The 23,919-nt window shown below is 37.6% G+C and overlaps 1 protein-coding gene across 1 annotated transcript; it reads right to left on the bottom strand.

Annotated features, from left to right (window-relative positions):
* Window positions 1–1,428: 1,428 nt before the first annotated feature.
* LOC120635756 (zinc finger protein 354A-like) lies at window positions 1,429–22,725 on the bottom strand. Its single transcript, XM_039906898.1, has 12 exons — window positions 22,444–22,725; window positions 21,726–21,866; window positions 20,144–20,372; window positions 18,481–18,613; window positions 17,182–17,319; window positions 15,246–15,363; window positions 14,421–14,636; window positions 11,852–11,982; window positions 10,020–10,130; window positions 7,848–8,051; window positions 5,439–5,658; window positions 1,429–2,278 (listed from the first exon to the last, which is right to left on the bottom strand). Exons 1-12 carry the CDS (start codon window positions 22,582–22,584, stop codon window positions 2,099–2,101), a joined length of 1,962 nt encoding a protein of 653 aa, XP_039762832.1. The 5' UTR covers window positions 22,585–22,725; the 3' UTR covers window positions 1,429–2,098.
* Window positions 22,726–23,919: the final 1,194 nt, after the last annotated feature.

Here is a 23,919-nt window from a genome sequence, read left to right as displayed (position 1 = left end):
TTATCCACCGAAGAACACAATATTGGATAGTTTTCGTAGCGATTTTCTTTACTTGACGACCTCGCTGGCGCGGAACTGTGCAGTGGTCTTATACGTTGAGGGTGAGGATGATAACGTATCAAACTCAAATATTCCTTATTCAAATAGGCACATATATGGCATTTTGATGCGTACATTACATGTAAAATATGACATAGAAGTGAGTTGATGGCGATAACTAAATTAGTCAACTAAAACTAAAGCTACGAGGGTTCCAAACGCGCCGTGGTCTAAGAAGCCCGCAACAAACTTAGCAGGTTGTTATTTTTTTATTGTTATCACCATCTCACATTCTCATTAAAAACTATTAAAGAAGCAACCTGGTTAGAGCAATAATTTACACCCAAGCATTTTTATCGTTGACGTAGTCCTTAATACTACAATAGGACTTTTCTATAAGCGTACATTTAATACAAACTTTGAACTTTTTCAGAGACATCTCCAAGATATCAACTGGTAGTTTATTGTGAAATTTTATACAATTTCCTTTAAATCGATCGAGCGACTTATTGAAATTAGCCTCACCATCGAGCGTAAATTTGGAATAAGTCACGATCGAGCTACTCTTTGAAACTACATGATAGATAAACTTATTGTCGCACGTTCGAGCGACTTATTAAAATTATCTTAACTACACTATCCAGCGATTATTCGAAACAAGTCGCACAATCTAGCGCCTTTTGAATACTATAAGATCGAGAACGTATCCTTATTACTAACAAGATTGAGTGGAAAATTGAAATAAGACACACTCGAGTGACTTTTGCAAACTACAATCGGATGACCTAATGAAACTAGTCGCACGGTCGAGCTACTTTTGGAAACTATACGATCGGGCATCTTATTAAAACTAGTCACACGATCCAGCGATAAATAAATCATTCATTACAATAAAATTGAGATTATTTGTAAATTTGTAAAAGTATTTATTAAATAATAATGAAACTATATTTATCATACGGTGAAAATCAATAGACTTCTATTCCTCAAAAAACGGAAGCCAAAAAAAAATGCAGTTATGGGAATCGAACCCAAACCGGTCTTGGTTGCAAAAAGCAGGGTCGCTGCCCACTGTGCCAACCGGCTGTTAAAGTATAGTATGTACTGGTTGCGTTTGCTAGGTATATGAAAATAAAAAACTGGGTGCAGTAAAAACTTATCGTAATTTATTAGTTAAAATATAAATATATATTCATTAATATCTATAATAATAATAATTAATACTTTTTACAATGATTTATATATTTGTAGATATAATGCACCAAGCATAGTCGAAACGAAACATTTGTCTATAAGATTTTTTTTCACGTCAGCCTTGCGATCGCGCGACTTGTAAATTAGTCGCGCAAACACTTTAAAGAAACGTGTCGCTTCGCCGAGGTCAATAGCTTTTTTTTTTTTTTTTTTTAATATAAAAAAAAAAGAAACAAAAAAACAGCTCGCTTGTAAAATTGTTGACTTATTGATACTTTCTAGACTGTCGTAATAGCGCAATTTGAAATGTCGCGCGATTCGTAAATTATTTATTGGTACGATTCATGAGACATTTTGCTTAAAACAGTATATGTGTGATGTAGCAATTATTAAATCATACGATAACGCGACTTTTAAAAATTTGCTTCGTGTTCAACAGTTTTTTTTGTATATTTTTTTATATTAGTATCGCTACAACATTGTAATCTAGTCGCGCGATCAAGCGACTACAATTAGCAGACTCTAAAAATCGGCCTTTGTCTGCATGAAGTCTACAATAAGATAAGGAAGCTTTTTTAAGATATATCGAGCGACTTATTAAAATCGGTCGCGCGATCAAGCGACTACAGTTCGGCCCTGGTATCCATAAACTCGAAGATTTGATAAGGCAACCTTGATAAGACAGCCGCGCGATCAAGCGACTTATTGAAATCAGTCGCGCGATCAAGCGACTTCAACCAGCGGCGACTACTGTCGGCTTTAGTCTCCATTAATTCAAAGATGTGATAAGGCAACTTTAATAAGGTAGCCGCGCGATCGAGCGACTCATTAAAAGTCGCGCGATCACGGGACTTCAGCGCCGCGGCTACACGTCGGCCTTGGTCTCCATGAACTCAACGCTCCGTTTGGCGGGGAACACTTTGTGCACGCGCTTGCGGTGCGTGTACAAAGACGCTTTCTGCTTGAAGGTCTGCTGACAGATGTCACAGCACAATGGCCGCTCGCCAGAATGTATCACGCAGTGCTGTGTCAGAGCTTTCTTATCCTGAAATGAAAGTTTCCGTGAGTACAAGTCGCGGCTAGTATGTCTAGCGCTCAATGAAACGTGGAGGGGATAGCAGCGCATGGGTACTGTCGCGCAGGCAAAACAATCATTACTTTAATTAATAAAGGAATGATTATTATTTTATTAATTAATGGCTAAGTACTATTTATCCAATGAAAATGATATTATTTAATTGTAATGTGTGTGTTTGTGTGTAGTGTAAATGCATGTTTGAGTGAGATGATATGTGTTTGTAATTATTATAGTTTAGAGTTTCAAGTTCCAAAGATTTCTTGTTATCTAGGCTATAATTTTTAACAAGTATATGGGGAATAGAAAAATAAAAATATTCATGAAAACAACAACAAAAATTAACAGTAATAACAATACAATTCAGAACGCGACTGTACACTGGAAGTGCGCGGGGTGTTGTTTCGGTACGGGAGACGGAATACGACTGGAGAGCCAATAAGCGCCTGCGAACGATGCATACCCCCCTCATACCCTCCCCGCGACCCTCTTACTCCCCCATGCAGTGGCGTGCACTTCAGACATGCACAAAAGCACTGCATACCCTAAAATTTATATATAACTCGTATAGGAAGAGGAATGTTTTTTTTTGCAATTTTCCTACTGTATGCGTACCCTGGTAAGAAACCCACTGCACGCCACTGCCCCCATAATACCTTATTTTCGACTTCTGCGCAATAACGGTCACCGCTAGACTTTCGTGCCGCTACTTATACCGATGATACCAAAAATGATCCCCAATGAAATCTTTGAGATGTCTCTCAATAAGTTCAAAGTTTGTATAAAACGTAAGCTTACAGAAAAATCCTAAAATAATGTTAAGGCTTATATGGCTTAGTATTAATTAAGTGTGAGATGGTGATAACAAAAAAAAAATACCAAGCTAAGTTTGTTGTGGGCTTTTCTTAGACCAGGGCTCGTTTGGAACTCTCGTAGCTTCGCATTCTCTAAGTTTATTTTTATTTTTATTCCCCTACAAGTTAGCCCTTGACTGCAATCTCACATGGTGGTAAGTGATGATGCAGTCTAAGATGGTAGCGGGCTAACCTGTTAGGGAGTATGGTAGTCATACCCCTAATCGGTTGCTACGCGACATCGCACCGGAACACTAAATCGCTTAGCGGCACGTCTTTGTCGGTAGGATGGTAACTAGCCACGGCCAAAGCGTCTCACCAGCCAGAGAGTTTTTTTTTAGATTCATCGGTGATGAATGTTCTAAACGTTTACAATAAAAGGGGAAAATGAGAAAAGTACTGTGAGCTAGCAACATTCTGCGGGTGTAAACTGCGCGGGGCGTTTTCACTGCTTTCAGAAACACTGTACTGCATACAATAATGGCTGAGTGGGGATTCTATCTTCTTAATACTGTTTATATGACAACTTTACAGTCTCCGAGCTTGTAGTGGAATTGCAACAAGAAGCGGTGCTAGCTCAGTGGACCGGACTTCGACTTCACTTAATTATAAATTATTGCTCTTGTAATAATTTAAAATGACGTTGTGAGATGGTGATAACAAAAAAAAACACCCGGCTAAGTTTTTTGTGGGCTTCTTCTTAGACCAGGACGCGTTTGGAACCCTCGTAGCTTTAGTTTTAAGTTTACGAATGTGGTTATCGCCATCATCTCACTACCGTGTAATTCTTATGTACGCATCAAAAGTGCCACCTATGGGCCTACTAGAATAAAGATATTTTTGACTTCGACTTTGAAGAGTTCGAATCCCAGGCGAAGGGAATATCGTGCATGACTGAGTGTTCATAAATAAATAAATATACTACGACAATAAACACATCGCCATCTAGCCCCAAAGTAAGCGTAGCTTGTGTTATGGGTACTAAGATGGCTGATGAATATATTTTTTATTAATATAATACACACAAATACTTAAAATATACAGATAAACATCCAGACACTAAAAAAAATTTATTTTCATCACACAAACATTTTCTAGTTGTGGGAATCGAACCCACGAAAGCAGAAAGCAGGGTCGCTGCCCACTGCGCCACTCGGCCGACAGAAATATACATACTATTTTATCTGTTTTTTTTCCTATTTAAGTTACCAAAGAAACCGAATAATCTATATATATAAAAGAGAAAGTGTGTGGGTATGTTCCGTATAGGTTCCGAAACGGCTGGACCGATTTCAATGAAACTTTCAGGGAATCTCCGGATCGACCTGGCGACCAGGAGTAATCCTGTAAAGTTTGGTGACGATCGGAGCACTCCTATTTTTGAACTGTCAAACTGTCAAATACAGCTTTTATTTACTATGATGATATTCTATTGTTGGGTGTACATGGGTGTAGATAATGATCTTCACCCGCTCGAGAAGAGAATAGAAGAGAATGAATACGGAGAGAAATAAATGATTTAATATATTATGAGACTTAAATTAAAAATTGTATGATGCAAGTTTATTGTTTAAATAAAATAAAGCAAAATCTAGCCCGGCGAAGCGGGCTGAAGTACGCTAGTATCTAGATAAATTTATTTATTTGTCTCATTCTTTGCCGGAATCCTACACATTTTCGTACTCGTGTCTCTTACCTGTCGTCTTTTCCGTTGCATCCGGTTTGAAATCACAAAGACTCTAAAGAAGTATCACTTAAAACAAAAAAAAAAGTGTGTGTCAGTTCCGGCGCACGACTGGAGTTCACTCCTTAAGTACGATTGTCGAAACATACACAAAAAGAGTTTATTTAGCTGAATAAAGTTTAATACCATATGAAAGGGTAAATTAAAAATCCTGTGCAATTTATTCACACACGGCGGAAGTGTAACTTCTTGAAAGTAGCCTAGGGGAGATTGAAGTGGATATAGAGTATCAGAACTATTAGGATAAATGTAATGTTTATTATTTAGTTTCCATGGTAACAAGAATAGGAAAAAAACTGTACAACGTTTTCTATCTCACTCTGTCCCATATATTAATGTGTTCGTTTCCTTTACCTATAAAATATTCGGTTTCCTTGATAACTTAAATAGGACAAAAATAAGTTAATTAAACGTTGGTCGATTAACGAGGTCATCCATCAGTAGATTTTACTCCTCACATTTTTCTCGCCTTATATATGAAAATCGATTCTTAAAGAGTAAAGTCCAGAAAAAAAAAAATGGCGCAACTCACCGTGAAAGCCTTCCCGCACTGCTGGCACACGTGGTTCCTCGGTTTAGCCTTTTTCTCTCCGTGCACCCTCATCATGTGTTTCTCCACGTTGGCACGCGACGCGATTGGCTTGCTACATACGGGGCACTTGTGTGTCGTCTTACCCAAGTGCTGGTAGTTAAAATGGTCCTGCATGGCCTCTTTGGTAGGGTAGCCCTTATTGCACATTGGGCAGGGGAACCTGGAAATTAACAGTTCATCATATATAGGTATGGAAACGTGGGAAATAAATAAATAAATATACTACGGCAATACACACATCGCACCTAGCCCCAATTTGAGCGTAGCTTGTGTAACGGGCACTAAGATGACCGATGAATATTTTTTATGAATAATATACATAAATACTTAGAATATACATATAAACACCCAGACACTGAAAAACATTCATGCTCATAACACAAACATTTTCCAGTTGTGGGAGTCGAACCCACGGCCTTGGACTCAGAAAGCAGGGTCGCTGCAAACTGCGCCAATCGGCCGTCGGTTGGGAATGGTGACGTAGCACTGGTAAACGCAGCGTTGTGAGCCACATGTGAACCTTCATCTTGAATCAATCTATGTACTGCTGAAAACAGCATAAAAAACCGTTACACAGTTTAGAAGATCTAAGCGTACAAACGGTGGGAGAGACTTTGTTTTATACTATGTAAAGATTATCAAAATTAAGCTGAATTTGCTATACTCCGCGAAAAGCAGGAGAATCATCATCATCGTCATCATCTCCTGATGATGCTCCTGCTGGTTTCGGAGCGAAATGTGCGTAGAGGGTGTATTGCCGAGGATCTGTGTGGTGTGGAGTATAAGGATTGAAGAAATTATAAATTACACCACACAGATTCTCCTGCTTTTCGCGCTTAAATTCAAGCTTAATTTTGATAATATATCATGGATTTCCGCAAAGTAACGCCTGCTTCTATACAATACTATGTAAAGATAAATCCATAGTTTTGTTTGTTTGCTTAGCTTTATTCGGCTAAATCGTTGATTTCATCAAATACGGCACTCATGTTATCCCCCCCCCCACAAAGTTGAAGGATGACATCAAGTGAGTAGCGGCAAGAGATCCTGACCTACCTATATTCAGCCGTGCACGTCCATTCACGTGATGATGACAACAGTATATGACGTCATATCATGTTATACGAGAGACATAACTGTTCTCTTAATCGACTCAAAATATATAAATCTGGCGCTATTACGACACATTGTAAGACACCTGCCTCAATTGTAACTCATCTGGCCCTATCATGAAATATTGTCAAACACGTTTTGCCTCTAGTGTGACTGAACTGGCCCTTTCATAAAACATCGTTTAACACTCGCCTCTATTGTAACTTGTTGGGCCCTAACATGATAAATTGTCAAACACTTGCCTCTGTTGTGACACAACTGGCTCAATCGGGAACCATTGGCAGACACTGTCTCCAGTGTAACTGGTCTGACCCTCTTGTGACAATTGCCTCTGTTGTGACACAACTGGCTCCATCGGGAACCATTGGCAGACACTGTCTCCAGTGTAACTGGTCTGACCCTCTTGTGACAATTGCCTCTGTTGTGACACAACTGGCTCCATCGGGAACCATTGGCAGACACTGTCTCCAGTGTAACTGGTCTGACCCTCTTGTGACAATTATCTCTGTGGAAACTCATCTGGCCTTATAGTGAAATATTGTCAGACGATTGCCTCGGTTTAAACTAATCTGGCCCTATCGTGAAATATTGTCAGGATACTTGCTTCCCTATCGTGTGGTAAGTTGTGGAACACTGGCCTTTGTTGTAACTCATCTGGCCCTATCGTGGAATATTGTCAGGACACCTGCTTGTGACGTAATACATCTACCCCTTTCATGGTAAGTTGTCGAACACTTGCCCCTGTTGTAACTAATCTGGCCCTATCGTGAAATATTGTCAGGATACCTGCTTCCCTATCGTGGTAAGTTGTGGAACACTTGCCTCTGTTGTAACTCATCTGGCCCTATCATGAAATATTGTCAGACATTTGTCTCTGTTGTAACTCATCTGGCCCTATCAGGAAATATTGTCAGACAATTGTCTCTGTTGGCTGGCCCTATCGTTAAATATAGTCAGGATAGCTGCTTCTGATGAAATACATCTGGCCCTGTCGTGATAAGTTGTCGAACACTTGCCTCTGTTGTAACTCACCTGGCCCTATCATAAAATATTGTCAGACACTTGCCTCTGTTGTAACTCACCTGGCCCTATCGTTAAATATAGTCAGGATAGCTGCTTCTGATGAAATACATCTGGCTCTGTCGTGATAAGTTGTCGAACACTTGCCTCTGTTGTAGCTAAACTGGCCCTGTCGTGATACCTGTTATATTAACGTACTTGGTGCAGAATACTCACTTGAATACCTGATCGGAGGCGTGAGGGCGCGAATACTTGAGATGTGCTTGATAGGTCGCGAGGTGAGAGAACACCTTGTCGCACTCTTTACACTCATAGCGACTCGTATTCTCGTGGCGCTGTATGTGGTACTTTATCTGTATAGTCCGGACCATTTTGTGGCATATTGGGCACTCTTCTCTTGGTAGGGGGCCTTCGTGTAGCCTTGAAAAAAGAATCAAGAGTAAATAAAAATTAAGAGAGGCGGAGGGGAAGAGTCGTGACATTTAAACCAATCATATATACCACAACAGACTATAGCCGCATAGTTACCAAACACCCCCCCTCTCCCAAATTGCCCGGACCGCTATTTCTATATACATATAAATCCATTATTTATTTTAGTGGGTATATACAAGCGGTGATAGCCTATTGTTTGCCCCCCCTTATCACCCATATCTTAGCTACTTGGGGGGGGGGGGGGAGAGAATCCGAATTCCGAATTCGATCCCCGGCACGCACCACTAACTTTTCCGACTTAGATGCGTTTTTAGTTTAGGCAATTAAAAAATCACTTGCTTTAGAAGAACATCGTGAGAAAACCTGCATGCCTGAAAGTTCTCAAAGGCGTGTTAAGTCCACCAATCCGCATTTGGCCAGCGTGGTGGACTGCACCCTAAGCCCTCCTAATTTTGGGGGCGATCCGTGCTGCAGTGGGCCGGTAATGGGTAGACGATGACGATGTATAGACAGTTCGCAATTGGTTGCTGAAAGAAATCGCTATGTAGCGATAAGGCAGCCAAATTTTCAAAAAATTCAAAATTCATTTATATCAAGTAGGCCTATAACAATACTAATAAATTAACAACGACAATACACACATCGCTACCTAGCCCCAAAGTAAGCGTTAGCTTGTGTTATGGGTACCAAGATGACTGATGAATATTTTTATGAATTATATATATACATAAATACTTATAAAATACATATAAACACTTATGCTCATCACACAAACATTTTCCCGTTGTGGGAATCGAACCCACGGCCTTGGACTCAGAAAGCAGGGTCGCTGCGCCGTCAGCCGTCGCCTATATAAGCACTTTTGAAACGTCAAGTCTGTCTGTGTGTAGTGACTCTACCACCGTTTCGGAATGCAGATTCTACCGAGAAGAAGCCGGCAAGAAACTCAGCAGTTGCTCTTTTCCAATATCAACAATTTACATTTTACATTTTAAAATTCATTTTTTCTATCTCGTGAGAGATGAAAGTGGAGGCGGATGCTTCCAAGCAATTCATTCAAGTCATTAAGAAATTCATCAATCGTATAGTAACCTCGCTGTAATAAATGTGTTTTAACACATTCTTTAAACTTATGCATTGGTAGGTCCAAAATTACCTTAGGAATCATATTATAAAAGCGTATACTCAATCCCACAAATGACTTCTGCACCTTTCGCAGACGATATGCAGATGTCACTAATTTATGACCATTTCTTGTAATATATAATATATAATGTGAATGTAAGTTTGTTTGTTACGCTTTCACGCAAAAACTACTGAACCGATCATCATGAAACTTTGGAAACATATTCTTGGAGGTAATAGAAGTAAAAAAGTACCCTAACTTTTTATCCCAAAACTAAGCTCAGTTCCTTTGGGAGAGGTGATGAAACAGTTTGACGATTTTACACAAGGACTGTATAAAAATTATAGAAATGATACAACTACACCTAAATTTAATATCAATGTATCTCAAAAAACAAAAAAAAAAGCAGACGAAGTCGCGGGCAAAAGCTAGTATATTATACATTAAAAGAGAAATATATACATAAATTGTTTACGTTGTTTTGTTGTACTTTTCTTTTTTAATGTACTTTTTGTGGTGTGCAATAAAGTCAAAGTCAAAGTCAAAGTCAAAAATATCTTTATTCAAGTAGGCCCACAGGTGGCACTTTTGATGCGTACATAAGAACCACACGGCAGTGAGATGATGGCGATAACCACATTCGTAAACTTAAAACTAAAGCTACGAGGGTTCCAAACGCGTCCTGGTCTAAGAAGAAGCCCACAAAAAACTTAGCCGGGTGTTTTTTTTTGTTATCACCATCTCACAACGTCATTTTAAATTATTAGGTGTAGTTGTATCATTTTAAATTATTAAAAGTATATTCATTCATTCATAGTTCGACTCACCTAAGATGGGTAGCTAAAGTGGTTCTATTAACGAATCTCTTCTTGCAATGATCGCATTGCAAACCTTCTCGATGCACACGGGCCACGTGGTTCTTACGCGCGCGGGACGTTCTGAAAAGTAAACCTTACGTATTAATATCTACTTTTATAAATTATGTATATTATATCCCCACTAATATTATAAATGTCAATGTAAGTTTGTTTGTTACGCTTTCGCGCAAAAACTTCTTAGCCGATCCTCATGAAACTTTGTACACATATTCTTGGAAGTGTTAGAAGTAATATAGGGAACTTTTTATCCCGACATTAAGCTCGGTTCCTTTGGGAGAGGGGCTTGACGATTTTACACCATAACTCCGACAAATTATAACCGATTTAAATAATTATTTTTGTACTATAGAGGTTATAATATGTGTTTAATTTTGCCCAAACTGTGATTGGAGATAGAGGACAGAACTCCTCAGCGGACAGCAGCAAATCCATCATTTAAGGCTTAGCGATACTGAATACATTAATTTTTTTTGATCTACAACTAAATTTACTGCCACGTCAAAACACAAAATCAAACGCAGACGAAGTCGCGGGCAACAGCTAGTAATTATATATATTATGTATATTTTATACTTTTATATTACGTATGTTTAATTAAATTATCTATGTATTAGTATCTATAAGACGACGGCCGACTGGCGCAGTGGGCAGCGACCCTGCTTTCTGAGTCCAAGGCCGTGGGTTCGATTCCCACAACTGGAAAATGTTTGTGTGATGAAAATGAATGTTTTTCAGTGGGTGGGTGTTTATCTGAATATTATAAGTATTTATATTATACATTCATAAAAATATTCATCAGTCATTTTAGTATCCATAACACAAGCTACGCTTACTTTAGGGCTGGATGGCGATGTGTGTATTGTATTGTCATAGTAAATATATAAATATATATATATACATTTTGGTATTTATGTATATATTACAACACTCTTGGCACTGTCCCGTTCTCTTGCTCTAAGTCCTTTCTACAAAGGTTGCCTGTAAGAGATTGCTTGCAGCAATAAGGCCGCCTTTGCATGTCTACATTGTTTACTGTTCATTAATGTTTCTTTACCTATATGTATGTTATACGTGCAATAAAGTATTTCTTCTTTTTCTTCTTCGTCTTCTTTACTTTTAGTTACTGACTTCACATAACAATTATTCATTGTAAAGTCAACATCTCCTGAGGATGCTCCGGTTTCGGAGCGAAACGTGCGTAGAGGGTACATTGCCGAAGATTGAACACATTGTTCGGTGTGGAGTATAAGGATTGAAGAAATTATATATTACACCCTACAGATTCTCCTGCTTTTCGCGGAGTATAGCAAATAAAGATTTGTTTTCATAATATATCATGGAGTTCCTGTCATCCCGGAGATGGACATGGTAAAAGTTATCGGTGGGACAGAAAAAGAAAACATTTTTCACCTACGCATGACCCGAGCAGTTAATTAAAGAAAATAGTTAAAAAAATATTATAAGGCAATACACACATCGCCATCTAGCCCCAAAGTAAGCGTAGCTTGTGTTATGGGTACTAAGATGACTGATGAATATTTTTATAAATAATATACATTAATACTTATAATATACATATAAACACCCAGTCACTGAAACACATTCATATCAATCACACAAACATTTTCGAGTTGTGGGAATCGAACCCACGGCCTTTGACTCAGAAAGCAGGATCGCTTCCTGCGCCAATCGGCCGTCATCTAAGTAAAAGTAAACTAAAATTAAGTTATAATATATTGGTGTCATTTTACATTGTGAAAGCAAACACGCTGTATACTTACTTGAAAAACATGTCACATTCTAAACATTTGTAACCTACTATAGTAGTTTTTGAGAGTAACTTCCGAAGATCGCCCGGTTTCGGTGGTGCTTTCGTCTCCTCCTTAATTTTGCCGATTTTTTTCTTACGCATCTGTGGACAAATCAAATAATTCAAAAAATTGGTTGTCTGCAAAGTCGGCTTACTGACGATAGTTGAACGTGACAACGTCGTAAGAAAATACTGATGGAATGGTTGCATTTTTCAAAAGAAATTTTTAATTTTATTCGCTTGATAAAATTAAAAAAATCAAAATTCAAAATGCATTTATTTCAAGTAGGCCTAATATAAGCACTTTTGAAACGTCAAGTCTGTCTGTTTGTAGTGACTCTACCACCGGTTCGGAAGGCAGATTCTACCGAGAAGAAGCCGGCAAGAAACTCAGCAGTTGCTCTTTTCCAACATCAACAATTTACATTTTGCATTTTAACATCCATTTTTCTATCTTGTGAGAGATGAAAGCGGGGCCGGATGCTTCCAAGCAACCTTGTCATTAAAAAATTCATCAATCGTATAGTAACCTCGCTGTAATAAGATAGATAGATATTTTGTATGGATATATAGAAGGAGTTAAAGTTTTTTAGTAAACGAGTTACATTTATTTCTACGCATAAATACAATTATGTCATTTTTTTTTGCTATAAACAATTGACACCACATTCACTTTTCGCTGCACTTTATATTTGACGAAAATATGTAAATGTATTATTGTATAGCAGCTGTCCACGCGGACGCATCGCTCACTCAAGTAGGAGAGGGTAAGATGTCGAACGCTGCCGAACGTTGAGGCCGATTGTGCCTCTTTGTCGCTCGTTCCGCGCTCTCGCTTGCACTTCAAGCCTTAAATGGAACGCCTCAGAGCGAGGTAACGCCGCATGAGTCATGTTTTTTTGTGCGTGCAGCCGGCTCCATCGAATTATAAGACGTTGTCACGTCAAAAATTTAAAATGCATATAAAAATTTTCGTAACCGACAGGATTTGAACCTGCGACTCTCTGGCAATCGCGGCCTGAGTGCTTTCTTCAATTAAGCTACGGCTCTCCTACCGTCGATTCCGAAATTAGTATATGCCTTTCACATATTGTAAATTAATGCCAGTGCAGAGCAAAGTAACATTAGCTGTACTTAAGGAAGAATTTGGTAATATACAACATCTTAGAAGTAAAGAGCGAGATGGAAATTTTCGGAAACTGCCTAGTTATAAAAAGTTTATTCTACCAAAAACACATAATGTGTGCGGAAGAAGGAATTATAAATACATATTACCCGAAATATTTCAAGATCTCCCTCCCACCCGCTTTGCAATGTATAAATGAAAAAAAAAAACATATATTTTTAAGGAAATTTAAAAGACATTTTTTAGCTAATAGTTAAAAAAAAAATGCCACTGTTCGATTAAGATTGTCTAAATGATTTTTGAACATTAAGATTAAGTTGAATTTACATTTTGATTAATATTGAATATTTTTGAAGATATATACTTGCGAACCCGCCATCCCCACCATAAACGCATAGTTTCTAAGGAGATGGATAATTAAGTTGGAAAATATTTGTTACTTTTATTTTGAACAATTAATTTAAAAAAAAAGAAAGAAAAATCAGTCTTATAGCGACTGTAGCGTCATCTAGTGGGAAACGTTGCAGTTTCGATCTACTACTTCAAAGGTCCGTATTACAATGAGACACGTTTGAAACAAGAGATGACACATTGCTTTTTAATAATTTTTATAATGTTTATTAGTGTTTTTACCTACACTTGGAAAAATAATCGATTTTATAAATTTAAAAAATACTCTACGCACACATTAACCTTTTACCAGACAACTACAAAGCACGTCTCGTCATGGTCTCTTCGCACAATGAGAAGGGTTTAAGCTGTACTACACCACGCTGGGCCTGCACGTATTGGTTGATTAGTTTAACACTGTACTAAACTTTGGAGGCCACTTTATGCACAAGTATTACTGTTTAGTTAACCAATTTACCGTTTCACTTTCCGGTTTGGATTTACTTAAATGCGCCCGCACGTGATGGTTGATCAATTTCACACTGTACTCAACTTTGTTGACCATTATATGCACAAGTATTACTGTTTAGTTAACTAATTTACCGTTTCACTTTCCGGTTGGGTTTACTTAAATGCGCCCGCACGTGATGGTTGATCAGTTTCACACTGTACTCAACTTTGTTGACCATTATATGCAAAAGTTTTACTGTTTAGTTAACCAATTTACCGTTTCACTTTCCGGTCGATCTCCGATCTGTATAAGAGCCCTGGGACCGGTTTACACCAGTGCACCCCCGCACGAGTAAGTTGATAAGTTTCACGCTGTAAACTTAGTTGACCATTTTAGTCGCTACAATAACTATTTAGTTAATCAACTAATCTTTCACTCTCCGTGCCATACCCTATTTCTATGAATGCGCTGGGTTTGGGTTTACTCAAACGTATTGGTTGATCACTTTCACACTGTACTCAACTTAGTTGACCATTTTAACCACAAGTATGAGTAATTGGGTGACCAACTTACCTTTTCACTCTCGGGTCGATCCCCGATTTGTATGAGAGCGCTCGGTTTGGGTTTGCTCAAATGCGCCCGCACGTGTTGGTTGATCAGTTTAACACTGTACTCAACTTTGTTACACATTTTACACACGTGTCTGATATAGTGAGTGTCTGTGTGCTCGCTAAGTTTATCCTCCGCGGTGTACACGTAGCATATCCTGCATGGTAGGTAGCCCGGTTTCTAGAAGTAACAGAAAAAAAGACATCAATTTTACATTGATTTTTAATTGACGCTACAGTCGCCATAAGATTGATGTAAAAGGCATATACTAATGAATGTGGTTGGAGATAGAGGACAGAACTCCTCAGCGGACAGCAGCAAACCCCTCATTTAAGGCTTAGCGATTAGAGAATACTTTAATTTTTTTAGAACTAAAACGAAATTGAATGCCTCATCAAAAAACAAAATAAAACGCAGACGAAGTCGCGGGCAACGGCTAGTATTTTAATAAATCTTTCTATAGTAATAATTCTACCCCCAATTTGATTTTGATAGTTATAACTGTTAGATTATTAGACACAAAATAATTATTTAAATCGGTTTTAATTTGTCGGAGTTATGGTGTAAAATCGACAAACACTTTCATCCCCTCTCCCAAAGGAACCGAGCTTAATGTCAGGATAAAAAGTTCCCTATATTACTTCTAACACTTCCAAGAATATGTGTACAAAGTTTCATGAGGATCGGTTAAGTAGTTTTTGCGTGAAAGCGTAACAAACAAACTTACATTCACATTTATAATATTAGTAGGGAAGTAGGGAAGTAGGGATATAGATAGTTTTGTATCACCTCACGATGCATCGCGAGGAAGTGATCCTCGACTTGCTGTTGAGTATAGAAGCCTATGATGCACAGCTCACACTTATACACGAGACTCACGTAGTGTACCTTTTTCTTTTCTTCTTCTCTGCGGAGAGGGAATGGCACATTTCGTTAGATTGTCAAGAAGTTGCCCGCACACAGGCTTTATTTATTTATTAAGCAACGCACACCGTGAAGACATTACAGTTGCCCAATTCGTCTACCCGGGTCTATTAAAATAATTTAACAGCAACGAGTAATAATTACAAAAAATTAAATTAAATTGAAACATAAAAATAAGCATTATAAAATTAAGAATTAAAAAAAACAGTAATTCTTTATATATATATTATATATATTATTTTGAGAGATGAGAGCGGAGTGGCCTGCTTTCAAGCAGCCTTGTCGTTAAGGAATAACAATAACCAAAAATTCAATAATAATAAAAACAAAACATTCAAACATGTAATTATTATCTTAGATCACCAACTCCCTAATAACATTTTAATTTGTTTTTGGAGCTGAAGCGGCGGGTTGTGAAATACGTCCAATACCGAATTACTATGAGTGAGGTCATTGAGCGTTTTGCCCAGGACTAGATTGATCACATAATGGAGCAACGCTACAGTACGCCTCAGTTCTAACCGGTCGTATCATACCAGGAAGAAACATACTTGGATATATTGTGGGATATCCAACAGAATACCTAAACTGTTCCCTATAAAGCTATTTTATCAAGTCGTTTTAACCAATAATTCAACTGTATTTTTAATCAATACTTCAACAGTATTTTTTACCAATACTTTAACAGTATTTTTAACCTTTAACCAATGCTTCAACAGTATTTTTAACCAATACTTCTACAGTATTATTAACCAATAAATACTTCTACAGTATTATTAACCAATAAATACTTCAACAGTATTTTTAACCTTTAACCAATGCTTCAACAGTATTTTTAACCAATACTTCAACAGTATTATTAACCAATAAATACTTCAACAGTGTTCTCAACCAATACTTCAACTGTATTTTTAATCAATACTTTAACAGTATTTTTAACCAATGCTTCAACTGTATTTTTAATCTTTAACCAATACTTCAACAGTATTTTTAACCTTTAACCAATACTTCAACAGTATTTTTTACCTTTAACCAATGCTTCAACAGTATTTTTAACCAATACTTCAACAGTATTATTAACCAATAAATACTTCAACAGTGTTCTCAACCAATACTTCAACTGTATTTTTAATCAATACTTTAACAGTATTTTTAACCAATGCTTCAACTGTATTTTTAATCTTTAACCAATACTTCAACAGTATTTTTAACCTTTAACCAATACTTCAACAGTATTTTTTACCTTTAACCAATGCTTCAACAGTATTTTTAACCAATACTGCTACAGTATTCTCAACCAATACTTCAACAGTATTTTTTACCTATACTTTAACTCTATTTTAACCAATACTTTAAAGTATTTTTTACCAATACCTCAACAGTATTTTTAACCAATAAGTATTGGTTAAAACTACAGTGTTCTCAACCAATACTTCAAAAGTATTTTTAACCAATACTTCAACAGTAATGGTGGACATGATGACTTCAACTTCTTAATATCCGCACACAGTCAATATTACGGTCAACATTTTTAACCAAAATTATATTTCTTTTATAAAATATATAGTAAATCAAAAGAAGCATATTTATTTTTTCATACAAACATATTCAAAACATTCTAACGTTGAGGGTGAAGGAAAACATCGTGAGGAAACCTTTATACCCGAGAGTTCTCCGTAATGTTCCCAAAGGTGTGCGGAGCCCAACCCTTCTCATCGTGGGAGGAAACCTATGCCCTGTAGTGGGTTGGCAATGGGTTAAGATGATGATGATGATGATTTTAAGGGCCCTAGTGTCTCACCTCACAGCCAGCATGTCTGTTTCGGTCATATACTCCGTGGTGTACCCAGACTTCATATCCGTTTTACTATGCTTTTGTCTGAAGGCTTCAGCTTTGGACTTCTGAGCTATTATAACCGTTTCACCGACCGCCGTTGAGCTGGAAAAGACAAAGAATGATCACAAAAGTAATATAACTACTTGGGACCATGGAAACTGGAACTTGGTGTCTGGAAACAGAAATGAAGGCCATAGGTGATATATATCTTGGATCACGTTAAGACTGCAGCTCGGGATGATCCTGGATGGAAAAGTAGTCTCGACTTTATGCACCACCAGGTGTTGACTCGAAGAAGATGTGGTAGAAATGGTCACTTCCGCGGGGCAATACCAGTGCATTCCCTTCGCACACACTGGTGGGGGAAGGCAGTCTTCATTTCAAAGCGGAATTCATATTAATTCAGTTAGGCTAGGAATTAAATTAAAAATATTTACCCACAGGTGGGTGGCATGGCTAGCTACACACTTCCGCATACTTTTAATTTATGCAATGTAATACTTTTTTTTTTTCACTACAAGTTAGCACTTGACTGCAATCTCACCTGGTGGTAAGTGATGATGCAGTGTAAGATGGTAGCGGGCTAATCTGTTAGGAAGTATCGTATTTATACCAGATATCGCACCGGAACACTAAATCACTTAGCGGCACGTCTTTGTCGGTAAGGTAGTAACTAGCCAAGCCCAAAGCCTCCCGTCAGACCCGACCAGAGAAATTTCAGGAATTATAAATCCATCAATCTTCTGTAGCGGTGGGCAACTACATTGTGAGAAAACCTGCATGCCTTAGAGTTCTCCATGATGTTCTCGTAAAGACATGTGATGTCCACCTATCCGCACTTGGCCAGCGTGGTGGACTACTGTCTAAACCCTTCTTATTCTGATGAATTCAAAATTCAAATTCAAAATTTCTTTATTCATGTAGGCCTATCACAGGCACTTATGAAGCGTTCCAAACGCGCCCTGGTCTAAGAAGAGCCCACAACAAACTTAGCCGGGTAAATTTATTTTTTTGTTATCACCATCTTCCAGTAAATTTAAATTAAGCTATGAAGCTAGAGCAATTCACACCCAAGCTTTTTTATCTTTTAAATAATCCTTAATGTTATAATAGGATTTTTCTGTGAGCTTACGTTTTATATAAACTTTGAACTTATTGAGAGACGTCTCAAAGATTTCATTTGGTAATTTGTTATAAAATAATATACGATAGGAGAGTTGTAACTTGAAGAGGGTGGGTAATTAGACAATGAATAAAACTCACTCGATTGTTAACTCTGGCATTTCCCCTTTGACCTGCTGCACTGTGTAAGGTTCCGAGGTCACTAAAGCATTAGGATCCAACACTATGTGAGACATGACTCCGGACACTGGATTCTCTAACACTATTTCTGGCACTGAAACAAACAACATTAGCATCAACGGATAAAAAATTAAATTGATAACATTTACATGTTCCTCTTACAGCTGGAGTTCTGTCGCCATCTCCAAACACATTGAGATCTACACAAAGTTTGGACAAAATTAAACACATATTATAACCTCTATAGTACAAAAATAATTATTTAAATTGGTTATAATTTGTTGTGTAAAATCGTCAAACATTTTCATCCCCTCTCCCAAAGGAACCGAGCTTTATGTCAGGATAAAAAGTATCCTATATTACTTCTAACACTTCTATATTACTTATATTACTTCTAACTATGTGTGCACAAAGTTTAACAAGGATCGGTTAAGTAGTTTTTGCATGAAAGCGTAACAAACAAACTTACATTGACATTTATAATATTAGCAGGGATTATTAGCTTTAATATTATTATTATTATTAACATTTAAATGGTGGACTACAGCCTTAATCCCATCTTATTATGGGAGGAGACCTGTGTAGTAACTAGTAGTGATAGTTCAGTGTCCCTATTCCCAAACTTCTGCGAGCATGCATGGTCAAGGTTGCCAATGTTGCAGATACCTTGAGTTAAAAAAAAGCAAAACAAAAGTTTTTAGTTTTAATGTAAACTACTCCTAGCCGTGTGCTATCTGGTATTTCTAACCATGTATACAACCTGAATTTACATAATATTTGTAAACTAATCAAATATCACGACGGCCGATTGGCGCAGTTTGCAGCGACCCTACTTTCCGAGTCCAAGGCCGTGGGTTCGATTCCCACTACTGGAAAATGTTTGTGTGATTTTCATGAATGTTTTTCAGTGTCTGGGTGTTTATATGAATATTGCTATTTATTTATGTATATCTAAAAGAAAGTCGTGTTAGTTACACTACTTATAACTTAAGAACGGCTGTACCGATATGGCTGAAAATTGGTAGGTGGGTAGTTTAGAGCCAGGAGACGGACATAGGATACTGTTTATCCCGTTCGACAGTCCTTATATATATATCTATATTCTACATTTATAAAACAAAGTCGTGTTAGTTACACCATTTATAGAGAACGGCTGGACCGATTTTCATTATTTTTGATTTCTTTGATTCCTGTTAATCCGGAATAGGAGAATAAGTATTAAAATACAATATTTTTTTTTAATTTAAAATCAAAACAATTATCTAGCCGTTCATTAGTAACAAAACACAATTGACAGCGCACGTCAAGTTGTCTATACCTAATCGTAAAACTGTTGATGTGACCTATAGAGGTTCCGGAGTAAGATGAGTTTTATGTATTGTACTTTAAAAAGACATTGAGATGTAAAATATACTAAGGCGAAATGAAATTCGCGGGGATAGCTAGTTATTCATAAAAATATTCATCAGTCATCTTAGTACCCCTTAGTAACACAAGCTACGCTTACTTTGGGGCTAGGTGGCGATGTGTGTATCATAGTCGTAGTATATTTATTTATTTATTTATCATTATGCGTATGAATAAAGTCAATAAAATTCCTAACCCTACTTGAATGTGTACTTACCTCCCATCACATGGTCCTCGATCCCCAAGCTAATATGATCTCTCAGGGCTTGACCAACGTCATAGCTCTCGTTCTTCACATTCTGTGTTGTGCTTATTGTTATATAATGCTGGGGCCATTCTGTAGTCTTGATGTCATTGGTGCAATCCACTACGACTTTGTCATAGTTCGTTTTTGTTGTGCATTCAAGTGAGGATAGCGATTGCGATATGTATGTGTGATCCATTGTCTGTAAAAAAAAAAAAAAGGAAAGTATTAAAAACATTCTTCTTCTTTCCCTGGGCTCTCTGTACTTGGTCGGACGGAACCTTCCATTGTAGGTAGAGCCACTGGTAACGGCTCCCCACTGGGTCACTCCAGCCAGCCGAGCTCACTCCAGAAGCTTAGCAGGCCACCCAGGTTGCCAGTGTAAGTGGGTCAATAAACTTCTTTATGGTTTACATTTTTTATACTTTTACAGTAAGACTCCTTCAATCATAAAAACTATCGTAATCAATAGTTTATAACTTTCCACTGCTGGACTAAATTCATAGCCCAAGGCGAGCGTTTTCCCATAGTCACCATAATGTGCAGACATTCAATTGAATTAGCCTCATAAAGCACCTAAAGAGAAAGGGGAAAATCTACTAGCTGTTATAACTATATTGTGCCAAATTTCATAAAAATTAGTACAGCCGTTGTGCCAAAGATAGCTCGCCAAGCCACAACACTGAAGGTAGTAGGGCCAGAACCAATCGTACCGATTCCGTTCAGTGAGTACAAAACATGGCTACATGAACAAACACAAAGGGAGCATTCCCAACTTTGGGCCAATGCAAAAGACTGTAAACAAACCAAAATAGCTTTCCCTAACCTAAACCAACATCTAACTAACAAACTACTCCGCCTGGATAGAAGCAAACTTAGGAAGGTGGTGGGACTCAGCTCCTTAAACAGACATCTTTCCATTATAGGTGTCACCGACAGCCCTCTTTGCAGAGCATGCATGGAGAAGAATGAAATACCTACGCACGTGATGCTGGAGTGCACGGGTGTGACAGAGCAACATGAGATCTACCTGGGATCACCAGCCACTATCCCAGAAGTCCTCAGCAACCTGGGCGGCATGCTGGGATTCTGGAACGAGCTTGGATGGCTGGAGTAGCGAGCAACTGCCCAGAAGAAGAAGAAGAAGAAGAAGTGCCAAAGATAGGTAGCGTTAATTCAGAGCATAGAAATGCAAGAGCGTTCACTAATTCATCTAACATCAATCAAAAGGCTGCCAGCACACTCAGTTATTGACAATATTTTTTACTAAAGATTGTAAACTAAGATTTTTGTGGTTCGTCAACATTTCTTAATGTCATTTGTTCATGTCCCGTCTTGACCACAATCCATGCAACTGGGTCAAAATATCAACAAATTCAAAATATTATCGTTGTATGTACCAGTTGATCTGTGCTTAAGAAATATTTTTTACTAATACATTAAATAAAAAACAGACAATCTTTCATGCTTCTATTATTAGTATGGATAATATTTGACTAAGTTTACTTGAGACAGGAATTTTTCCTTAATTAAACTTAGTGAAGAATAATAATACCTCTTGAGACTGACTCATGGCTAACACCCTCAGATGTTCCTGCGCATTATGCACTTGCCGTTTAAACTTGCTGAATTTCTTCATGATGGCCAAGCACTCCCAGCAGATCAACTGATCCAATTCTATTATAGAGTCACCATACTGAAAAATATTAAAAATTGGAATGCATTGGTAATAAGGTGTATGTTACTTATTACATTTGATTGCATTTTATTTTAAGAGGTATCTTTAGTTTCTTGAAACCTTTGATGACTTAATTTGGACTGTAGTCCAGCAATGTTACAATTTGTAAAGAGAAATAAATATGCAGTCTAGTAATTTGGTATTAAATGCTCATTTAATATTCATTCAGCATTAGTGGGGCAAAAATATATGAGAAAACTTAACTTCCATTTGTCTAGTGGTCAATCTCCATACAGGTACCAAAATCCCCGGCCTTGGTTGGGCCAGAAATTTTGAGCAGAAATAGGAATTAGACATAGTTTTATCCGTTTTGAGTCATTATTTGTTACTTATTTTAAACAAACTAAAACGACAAACATTCACACAAGTCTATGTAAGTTAATGAAATCTTTTCCGTAACTATTTCAAAAATAAAAATGTTTATATTATAGTTCGCTGACCCTGAAGTACTAGGTACTTAATAATAAGCGATTTACGTAACATTAAAAACGGATTAAAACTTAGCGAAAAAGTTGTGTAAACATTAAAAACTTACCCGATCGCCCGTATAATCGTACATAATAAGTCTAAAAACTTGATAAATGTTGGTTATTCCATTAATAGAGATTACATTTCGATCGGTACTTAAACATGTACAACACAGCGTCCTGTAAGTTGTGTCCACGTCCTGCTCCATTATAAATATAAATTAAATTAAGTTCATGAAAACGATAAACTTGAAAAGTTGGAAAATCTATCAATCACAACAAAAAGTAATACTCCCATGTAAAATAGACAAAATTGGATGGGGATTATTTTAATACACCACGACACCACAAAATGGCTGCTTTACCCGGATTTGCAACTGTCAAAATTTTCTCTTTTTGTTCGCTGGCAACATATCTAGTTGTCAAAAACCAAAGTTTGCTTTGGGAGCTTTAGAAAAGCCTGAACAATATTTGGTAAGGATTCGACAAAAGTTGCGAAATATGAATTGGAGAATTCGACTTCATATTATGCAACTGTTTATTTTGTTATAATTTAAAAAAAATGATAATCGATAGATGACGTCAAACAGGTAAAAAAGCTTTCTTAGTCAAAGCCATTGTGTTTGTATTATCATTGCTTTGACTTTTAACATAATATGTATTATATCATAGGTATTAGTATTCATATTACATAGTACTGACTACTGAGCACATGACATCCGTAGGTAGGTACAGATTACTTTATAATTTATATAATAGTCAGAGTCAGAGCCAGTTGATGCGACTGAAGACCAATAATGGTAGTCTTGTCTCTTCCAAACCTGAGATCTTGGGTGAGGTTGAGAACTTTTATGGACAGTTGTACACCACAGTACAGACGCCTGTTGAAGATTTGGCTAAGGATCCTAGAGCCAAATTAACTCGACACTATACCGAAGATATCCCAGACGTCAGCCTATACGAGATTAGTGTGGCTCTCAAGCAGCTTAAAAATGGCAAGGCGCCGGGTGATGACGGAATAACGGCAGAACTCCTGAAGGCAGGTGGAAAACCGATACTGAAAGTCCTTCAGCGATTGTTTGATTCCGTTATTCACCAAGGCACAACGCCAGAGGCATGGCACAGGAGTGTGGTGGTTCTGTTCTTCAAAAAAGGTGATAATACCTTGTTGAAGAATTACAGACCCATCTCGCTGCTGAGTCATATCTACAAGCTGTTTTCGAGAGTCATTACGAATCGTCTCGCTCGTAGGTTTGATGACTTCCAGCCTCCCGAACAAGCCGGTTTCCGTAAGGGCTTTAGTACCATAGACCACATTCATACGCTGCGGCAGGTTATACAGAAGACTGAAGAGTATAACCGGCCACTTTGCTTAGCGTTTGTGGACTATGAAAAAGCCTTTGATTCGGTGGAAACTTGGGCTGTGTTTAGGTCACTGCAGAGATGCCGAATTGACTACCGGTATATCCAAGTGTTGCAGTGTTTGTACAAAAACGCCACTATGTCAGTTCGTATACAGGATCAGACTACGAGACCAATCCAAT

This window comes from Pararge aegeria, chromosome 27 (genome assembly GCF_905163445.1).
Source record: "Pararge aegeria chromosome 27, ilParAegt1.1, whole genome shotgun sequence".
NCBI classification, from domain to species: domain Eukaryota; kingdom Metazoa; phylum Arthropoda; class Insecta; order Lepidoptera; family Nymphalidae; genus Pararge; species Pararge aegeria.
Note: the sequence above shows the minus strand (reverse complement) of the source record. Positions and strands in the feature narration are given on the sequence as shown.